Genomic DNA, 9,689 nt, shown 5'->3' with positions numbered 1-9,689 from the left:
CGCTACTGCACTTGTTCGAAAAACGATTGTACAATTAATCAATAGAGCAATGGAGTAACAGCAACTTTTGAATTTACATCTTCCTTGGGATTTTGATTCATTGTGTCCTCATTTCTTGACCGATTTCAATAAATAAGGTTTTAATTCCGAGCTAAAAGATGCAGCTATTGGCAGCTGGTCCTAAGTATGCTATAACTGTTTGTTTAACAGGGGTGAAAATAACTGGTACCCTAATTATGTTGCAGTCTGTATTTCAACATCTGAATCCTCACTTGGTCTTAGCTGGTTGTGTATGTCAGAATTAGTTAAAATTGCCAAACAGTATAATCATTGTGTCCAAAAATGTGTTTTCTTAACATTTTTAAGAAATCAATTAAATGTCAGTATTGTTGCTGCAAATGTCCAAAATATAATTTGATATGAAGCCACTCAGAATTCTAAAATTGTAAAATGATAATTACATTACCAATTTACCGTGGCTTTTTAAATGTTTATGGGGAGACGGCAATAGGTGTTTTATATCGACTTATTCCTAATTACACTTAACTGTAACCACTACTACAAATGGTTACCTTTGCACTTCTACGGTCAATAAGAAAATATTATTGTGCAGCAATGCTTTTTTTTTTTGACAAACATGTGGCCTTTTTTTTCTTTTTCTCTACCTATTCTTTGGAGCATGGCACAATTTCCATTCAGCAATTTGTTTAATTGGTGCATTTTTTTTTATTGTGTGCAATAACAGGCATGTATGACTGCGCTAAATTTTTAGCATATAACAGGTTTGCCTATAGAATCTCGTTTTGAGCATTAACACATTTTTGTTTAAAACCATCTTTGGTAGATCACATTTTAGAATAAGATTGTCTTAAAATACAATACGCTAAAGTCAGCTGTGACTGGCATTTCTGACTGTGACAAATATGATGACCTCTCACCGTAACAGCCTCAATCCCTGTGTCATAGTTTAACAGCCTACAGTTACCAGTGAGTACTTACAACTCGACCTTGTGTTGACAAGTATGAGTTTTTGGTACCCAAGGGGCAAGGTTCTTCCATGACTGTGCACACACACATATTGATCAATGACCCTTGCCAGCAGAGATGATGTGTACTAATCTCATTCTTAATACACAGTTCAGTAACCTACTGAAATATTACAGTTAGTTGACATTAGGTTGAAAGGTATGAGGTTTTGATCCCCTATCTCTGCAAGGTCATTATGACTACATGAACACTGTGGGGTTAATGAATTTTGCCTTCTTTGTGTGAGATAGACAAAGAGGAATCCAGCGCTCTTAAAATCAATATTTCAAAAACTTACCAAAACTGGCAAAATATTAAATCACTTTTGGAATTAATGGCGATTTTGAACTACACTGTCTTGTTAACTCTTGTAGAACATTAAGTTCTTGGCCATGTTTCGAACTTCTGACCACATAATGGGCATATTGGGACTTTAAAAGATCCAATATTAAATGTATTGGAAGTTGTGATCTGTCAGTGACTGAGTGACCACTAGATCCCTTAACCCATGAGAACTACCTGCTGATTGGTCAACATGAATATCGTGTCCAGCTTTGAACCAATCAAGGAGGGTATTAATAAGATCATCTGCAAATGAAAGTTTGACCATAAATAGTTTAAAGCCAGTGATAATTGGCAATTGAAATGAGCATTTCAAGTTATCAACCAATCAGAAATGCTGTTAGATGATCAGTAGTGTCCAGGGGGGTAAAAATAATAACAAGAACTGTGTAGAAAAAGACAATGCGGTTAAAATGGTAATGCAAGTATTTTCCTGTTTTGTAAGAGTAACAAGAAATGTCTTTAAAAAGACAATGCAGTCACAGATGGTAATCATATTAGTCACAGCAAGATCCAGCCAGCCAAACAATCACCATTTCTAAGCCGACCTTCTACTTTAAAGTGGGTACGATTCTATAATTGGATACACTCATTCTCTGTAGTCGTTGCCGAGCTTTGTGTCACTGTCCTCAAATAATCGGTAGAGGGCGTGTGACACACGTGTGATGTACCATATTGTAGAACCTTACCACGACTCTTGCTTTTTCGGTAAATCAGTCATTCCCAATTGTCTACATTGAGCAAATTTTTGTTTTAAAAACAAAACCAGCGAAATGGCTGGACAATTCATTTGGTGGACAAGATTGGTGCAAAAAAAAATGAAATTTTGTGATCAAAAAGTAGGTAAATTTCTCTATAACATGATGCCGGATTTTGAATCTATGCTGCGACTACTAAAACAGCCTGTTTTATATGAATTCATCTAAAATGTAAAACTTGATTCCAGTGCATTTTAGACCCAGGCATGTCTGATTTACCGAACAACAAGATCACTACACAAACGGTCTATAAAACACTAACATACTACTTAATAAATTCTGTGTACGGTATGGTACGGTCATATAACGTCTACCAAATATATTCTACTTTCTGGGGAATAATTTTTTTCAGATAGTGGTGTAATTTCCGTTATTACAATCAAAAGTCACAAAATATGTGAATCGGTATAATTTTGTTGCCATGGTTGCAAAAACTCTGGACAACAATTTAACATTCTATTATGCTATAGCTACTGCTTTTTGAATTGTTTACTAGACGTATTGAAATAAAAACAAAAACCATAATCTAAAATAGTATGGTCGTTTTTTTTGATAGTATATATTTACAAAGATTATAATATTTAAGTACACATTTATAAATAGACTAATATTTAGTCTATTTGTTTGATTTGATAGGCAAAAATCTGTTCACACAAGAAACATGTAGACAATTACGTATTTAGTGCAATGCTAAGAGACACTCAATTACAAGTCACTGCCCCCAGTGGCGGCGATAGGGGGGGGTCTGTCTCCGCCAATTGCCCCCCCAAAAAAAATTTGGGTGCCGCCACTGACTGCCCCCAGTAGCCACAATACAGATTGAAAATGTCATAAATCAAAAGAAAACCAAAAGCTTTATCAGAACCAATACAACAAGAAACAGGGTATCAACAGATGTGGGTTCCGAATTCAGCAGGCTCGACAAGTGCGGGTTTCCGAATTCGGCAGACTCAAACAAACAAATATATTGTTATTAGTTTTTGATTAAAACTGCAAGCAGTAAATGGTCAATGCTTAATTTTTTTTTAATGAATAAGAGTCGCCAACTCTTGGATGCCCATTAAAAAAATATACACATCTTGTTCATGTAGTTCCAAATATAAAGCACTTTTGGTTTACGGGAGAATTATGTCATTTTCCAAGGATTCTGTTTTAAATTTCTTAATTTCATTTGGATGATGGGGGAATATGCAGGCATAAATCTTTACGGTTACCCAATTTCTACGTAGGAAACCAAAAAGGCAGCGACATGCATGACAAGTAGTAAAGGTGATAGAAAACAGTAAGCAGAGACTTACAACACACTATTTTAGATGCATCACACTGTGTCAGTCAACCTGATTCCGATAGATAAAGATTCAGAGATCTTCTGACATAAAAAACAGAGGGAGTAGGTAGACGTGATGGCACACCGGGTTAGTCCCTGCTTTGGAGTTGATCACACACGCACACATCATGCAAAATGACTGCCTATTTGATTCCTGGTGATACCAAGCATGTATAATAATAGCGTCAATACAGGGATTTTTTTTGCATGCTAAATCAATCAATAAACCACTACTACATGTAGAAATTAGCCAGTAGGCCAGGCAAGCAGGCGGATATGACAGCCACAGTAATAATAATAGCGTTGATATCATCTACAGATATTTTTTGTAGCACCCTGTACATACAACAGCACGGCTAACACCTGATTTAAAAGCTGCATACCAGCTGTGTTCAGCAAGGGCAAGCAGCATTGTATATAAAGCAAAAAAAAAACAAATTCCAGGGCATTTCAGGCAGCCTAAACGTCAGAAAAAAACTTGTGTTAAACCTTCACATTTTGCCCCTGCTGATTAAATAATGTTACGTCTTTTTATGAATGATTATTTAAAGAAAAAGACAACACCAGGGTCCCTATTTATGCAGACATATACAATCAAGCATCTTATACACACTAAAGGTATTTGTAAACAAGTGACAAAACAATCTATGTCAGAGCTAGTAGCAAAATGTGGGTAAACAATTAAAAAAAAAACTAGCAAATTGGCTCTTGTCATTTTATAAGTTGGTAAAAACTTGCAAAATATAGCATGGTGATGAGCTATAGTAAAAAAATTCTGCTGTAGCTTGAGAGCAGACTGGGTAGCACTGTACTGAGTAGCGGCAGGCAAAACTGAGCCGAGCGCCACCAAGCAGGCAGCGCGCGAGCACAGGCGGCATACAGGCAGGCAGGCTAGGGGTTGAGACTGAGCTCTACATGGTTGTGGCTGGCGTTGGCGTAGGCGAGCTTGAGGAAGGAGTGTGGTAGTATTTGCAGTTGGCACGTGCACATTTGCCTTTAGCAGCATCACGGCACATCGTCACTTTCCCATCTATGACCTCAAGCTGGTCTGAAAAAAGTATATCGGGTGACAAGCAACACAATCAAAGATAATATTCATAAAAAACAGTGCAAGTAGTGATTTGTTTTGTAAGATACACAAGTAGAAATAGGGGGGAGAAAAGACATTAGCGCCACCAATATAAAGGGAATCGGGTTAAAATGCATACAAACATACAAAATAGCTATTTTAACATACTACTACCCTGTTGGTCTCAATACAGAAAAGCCTCTTAAAAGGTGGCCATTGGTTGGTTTGTTTTCCTTCACTATAATATTGTTTGTTTTACCTTTGATACTTTGGGTTTTTTATTGTGCATTATATTCTGTTATACAAGTCTTTCTTTTTTCTGTCATTTTTTCCCCTTCGAGTGTGCTCTTATCTTGCCTCTGTTGTAAAAAGTTTTGTTTGATTGTTTGTAAATTGTTTCCTCCTGTTTGTTTGTTTGTAAATTGTTTCCTCCTGTTTGCTTGTTTGTAAATCATTTCCTCCTGTTTGTTTGTTTGTAAATTGTTTCCTCCTGGTTGTTTGTTTGTAAATTGTTTCCTCTGGTGTTTGTAAATTGTTTCCTCCTGTTTGTTTGTTTGTAAATTATTTCCTCCTGTTTGTTTGTATCTTTGTTATTTGTTTCTCTTATTTGACACAAGCAACCAACAGAGTAGTTTTTTTTTTTTTTAGACAAATCACCAAATTGGGAAGTAAAAAGCTTGCGTCATGCATTCATTCCCAGCAACATGGCCAGCCCGTGGTGGATATAGATTTCAGCATTTGACCTCTTTGCAGTTTGCATCATGGTGGCAATTTTAAAATAAAAATGGAAAAAAAATTAACATTCTACTCTACCAAAAAAACAAAACTTTCATAACTCCCTGATCAAGTGAAACTGAATGCAAAGCAAGCATTCTAATAAGATGAATATTGTGGACGATTTGTGATAATTGTTTTCAAAATAGTATTATAATAATCTTGGGAAGCTCAGTAAAAAGTAAGGTAAGAAGTAATTCTTTTTAAAAATTAAGAAAAACAAAGCACCATTTAAGAGGTTAACCAGTTTGGAGGTATACATGCTATGTGTGAAACAAACAAAAAATGACCCACTATGAGGTCACCCATCAAGCATTGCAACATCCAGGGAGACTAAGTTCAACTCATCTTTATAACTCCACACATTCCCCTGTCAGTCTTTAGCCTTCTGGGGATGATGATTCTTGGCTACATTTTTAAGATAAAACTTGACTGCCCCGTCTGTTACGTAACTTTTTTTGGCTGCTCATGAATTGGTAATTTTGTTATAAACAAATGTTATGACTTCTGATTCTTTTAGATTGTTAACGAGTCACGTCATTGTCTTTGCTAGATTAGTGTCATATATAAGCAAATAATAGCCAATACAATAGAAGCATGGCTGTAATCCAAATTTATTTCCATTTCTAGATTTTCTTGACATTCTACCAAATTCTTCGGTATCCTTCAGACGGGGTCAGTCTTAATCAATAAGACTAACTGTACTTAATAGTGGAAGTATAGGAGCGCCCTCTATGTACACGAGTGGGCCCTCTACGTACCCTGCTTCATCAGCTGCACACATCAACACACAAAGAAGTATTTTTTGGCACAAATGACAGAAATAAATCACAATTTCTTGTCATAATTATATACAAAATATGGATTCTTCCACCTGGATTTTGCAAAGCTTTTTTTGTTTTAAACAACTAATTTCATTACTTTCTAATTCATTCATGAAATCAGGAAAATCCAGCTTTGGGACAAAAAATGGCAGTTTTGGTATATAAACAGCTTTCAGCTGCATTGTTAAAACATAATATATAGTTCTATTTTTTTTTCTTCTTTCAAAATAAGAAAACAAAAAAGTACAGTACAAAAAAGGACCACTTTTGTGGTTCAAATTATCATTAACAAAATACTTTCTCTTCCTAATCATATAATATAAGCCCATGAACTTAAAATATAAACTACCCTTTTGTTAAAATGTACACACAGTAGTTCAACGACTCAAAACAAACCTGTCGACATTGTGGGCCAAGAAATGCCTAGCATTGAGCGACCAGTGGTATATATATGATGTTAAGTTAGTTATTACATATCACAAATACATCTTAAAGAGTATTTGTCTATTGAAATATTAGGCTTTTTTTTACAAACAACACAACAAGAATAGTTGGCCCAGCCTCTCTGTTCAGTCCAAGCAATTTGCTTAATAAGTTTTTGGTCTTGGCACCATATTAAATCACACAAAACATTGCACTTTATAGAGATGTGAACACATGAACAGTGGCACTTTTTTTTTTTTCCTTTTTTTTTCTTTTTAAAGAATATCATATACTAAGACAAAATGCCTTTCAATTTTTTTTTTGTTTTACTACGTTGTCTTTGGAATGGTCTCCCAAGCTAAACGACCGGTGGGGCGTTACGTGTCGCTTCACAGAAGCCTATACCGACGTGACGACGGGCGTCGGCATTGATCCTAAAGGGACGGTGGATGGCATCAAAGGCATACTCGATGTAGGTGGATGGTAGAATTTACACTTAGGACGTGTACACCTGCTCTGTGCAGCGTACCGACATAGCGTCACTTTCCCATCTATAATTTCCACGTAGTCTGTTGAAGTGTGAGTGAGTGAGGGCGCAATTCGGTTGGGTAAATCGTAAGGTAAAGGAATGTACATATGAATTATGGTTAGTTAGGATGAAGAAATGAACACATTACTTTATAACAAATTGTACAGATTTTGATAAACTGGGGCTTATTTAAATTATAATATGTTGACTGGTATGAATTGGGTAGCAAATTTATCAAACAGAAATCAAGACTTTATATTTTTAATGGCTAACTTCATAAAGGCAAATTGCTTAATCATTGCTAAAAGTTGGGTCAAAGAGTGAAATTTGTTCTTTAATTAAACAAATTCCTGAGAATTACAAAATTCCTTATTATTGTAATTTTACATTCTCTGTATCTGCAGGGATATCAAAATTGCAAACTTAAGTAAACTTATACTAAATGAAGTTTAACTCAAATTTATCTAAGTCATGCTTACTTTAAAGCAAATTAAAATGCAGTTTTAAATATCTGCAAAAATAAGGTTAATCCCAAGTTACATTTACTTGTTATTAAAACATTACTTTAACCAAGTTTACCCTGGTAGATTATATTATAAACCAACTTACACCTATCAAAGGGAAGCAACTCTAAATAATCTCTACTTAACTACATGTAAAACCCTAGTTAAGCATGTATTTCTGGGTCAGCTTAACCTGTTTAATAAAAAATATACCAAGTTAACCTTAGTTAAAAGTACATCTTACACCTGTCACTACTTCGAAGTGTAGTTTACCAAGACATTTAAACCTGGTTAAGGGAAGCAACTCAAGGTCTAAACCTAGTTAAGTTTGTGTTAAACCTGTTTAATGAGGCTTACCTTCTGTTACATGTGCATATTTGCAGTTAGGTCGCTTACAGCTTCCAGATTTGAAATCACGACATACGGGAATGGTATCTGCTGACTGCTGAAATTGAAAGCAATAAGACTGGCAACTCAGTATCATTTCATCCGAGACAATACGGATTGTTACATTAGTCAAGCAATGGTTCATTGGAAGGAATTAACTTGTAAGTCTTGCATGCAAAATTAACAGAATTATCATTATATTGTGTTTATTTCTATATACAGTTAAGTCCAAGTTTACAAGCACATATGCCTCTATTAAAATGAGTGTTTTTTTTTTTTTTTGACGAAAGGCAGACACAATCCAAAAGAACATTACAATAGATTGTACTTACAATAATGCTGTTTGTACAGCCATCTGTATCAGTAATATAATTGCTCAAACGCCAAAAAATGTTTTTCAGGAAGTTGTCTGCTTTTCGTCTCTATCGTCACAAAAACACTTATTTAAAGGCATTATATGCTTGTAGATGGAGTTCTACGATATTACAATCGAATATTACCGTAACCACTCGGGTATAAGCCCACCCTCCTAGATGGGCAATTTCACTTCAAAAATGGGGGTGGGCTTATAACCAGGGAGGGGCTAATAGTTTAATTTAAAAATAAGAACAATCTTCCCCATTTGAATATGCCCAAAGTACCAGCAATTTCTATCATCTATATCATTTTTTTATGTATGGAATGTTAATTTTTAACTGATATGTTTTTATATTTGTTCTAGAATGTGAAAGAAAAGCATTGATATGATTTGAGAACTAAGCCAAAATTACCACTTGGCTTATACCTGTGTGTACCCTTATTCTCAGAATGGTTTGAAAAATAGGCGAAGGTGGGCTTATACCCGAGTGGTTACGGTAATGACTGAAATAACCATTTTGGCACTTGGATGAGTGCAGTAGGCACATATTTCTACATGTATATTCACAGTACAGATGTGATGATGTAAGAGGATTAACCACCATAGCAATAGGTTTAAACAATTTTTGAATATATTGCACTGCACTAGTACGTTCACACGGTACCTCTGCATTGAACCATATATATCAAAGAACAGGGATAAAGACCTGCTGCTCTTTTCAAACAAGTGAATCCAACAGGTACGAGTGAAACAAATGGACTCAGCATAATGTGATATCTATAGAATTCAGATCTACATCTTCTATTTGAAATCCTTACACCAAAAATATGATTTTATATCCCACTTCGCCCAGACGTATGATTTCATAATTTTGTTTCTCAGTATTTTTATTACTTACTTAGGGACAGGAAATAAAACAGGCTATTTCACTTGAATTCCATACACCCCTATGTAAGACATGACATGAAATTTGTACGATGTGGAAGATTAAGGCCATGTTGTCTATAAGGGGTGTATGAATTTCAACTTCAATAGCCTTATGCATGAATATAAAGCAAAGTTCTACTGCATAGAACTTTCACATAAAAGAAACGAAAGTTGAAAAACATAATGTGTTTTCGTAATGAAAGCAACAAGCAGTAAGTTAAGCCTTTAAAGATAGCTTGCTGTCAAAATACATAGCGCCACCGTAATGGATTCACGTTTGCAAGTAAGTTGGCCTAAAACTATCAACAAATTGGGATTAACATTCGCAATGGGATAATCCATTTAAAATCCACACTACCCCTGTGGAAGATTTTGGAAATATCTTCCACAGGGGGAGTATAAAAATGGTATGAACACATTAGGCAGCTCCATTTAAATTTCA

The 9,689-nt window shown here is 35.2% G+C and overlaps 1 protein-coding gene across 17 annotated transcripts in view; it reads right to left on the bottom strand.

Annotated features, from left to right (window-relative positions):
* Positions 1–6: 6 nt before the first annotated feature.
* LOC140144513 (muscleblind-like protein 1) overlaps positions 7–9,689 on the bottom strand; it is a 480,574-nt gene continuing 470,891 nt past the window's right edge. For 14 of the 17 annotated variants that reach the window (XM_072166324.1, XM_072166328.1, XM_072166330.1 and 11 more), the window contains 2 exons: positions 7,933–8,020; positions 6,793–7,112 (listed from right to left, as the gene is read on the bottom strand). In XM_072166324.1, coding sequence (XP_072022425.1) covers positions 6,943–7,112; positions 7,933–8,020 — 258 coding nt within the window. In that variant the 3' untranslated portion in view covers positions 6,793–6,942. Of the gene's footprint in view, positions 4,502–6,792; positions 7,113–7,932; positions 8,021–9,689 lie in introns of those variants that run through there. The other 3 variants (XM_072166327.1, XM_072166329.1, XM_072166326.1) reach the window with 3 other exon arrangements.

Source organism: Amphiura filiformis, unplaced genomic scaffold, assembly GCF_039555335.1.
Source record: "Amphiura filiformis unplaced genomic scaffold, Afil_fr2py scaffold_60, whole genome shotgun sequence".
Lineage (NCBI taxonomy): Eukaryota > Metazoa > Echinodermata > Ophiuroidea > Amphilepidida > Amphiuridae > Amphiura > Amphiura filiformis.
This window is presented reverse-complemented; position numbering and strand designations above follow the sequence as displayed.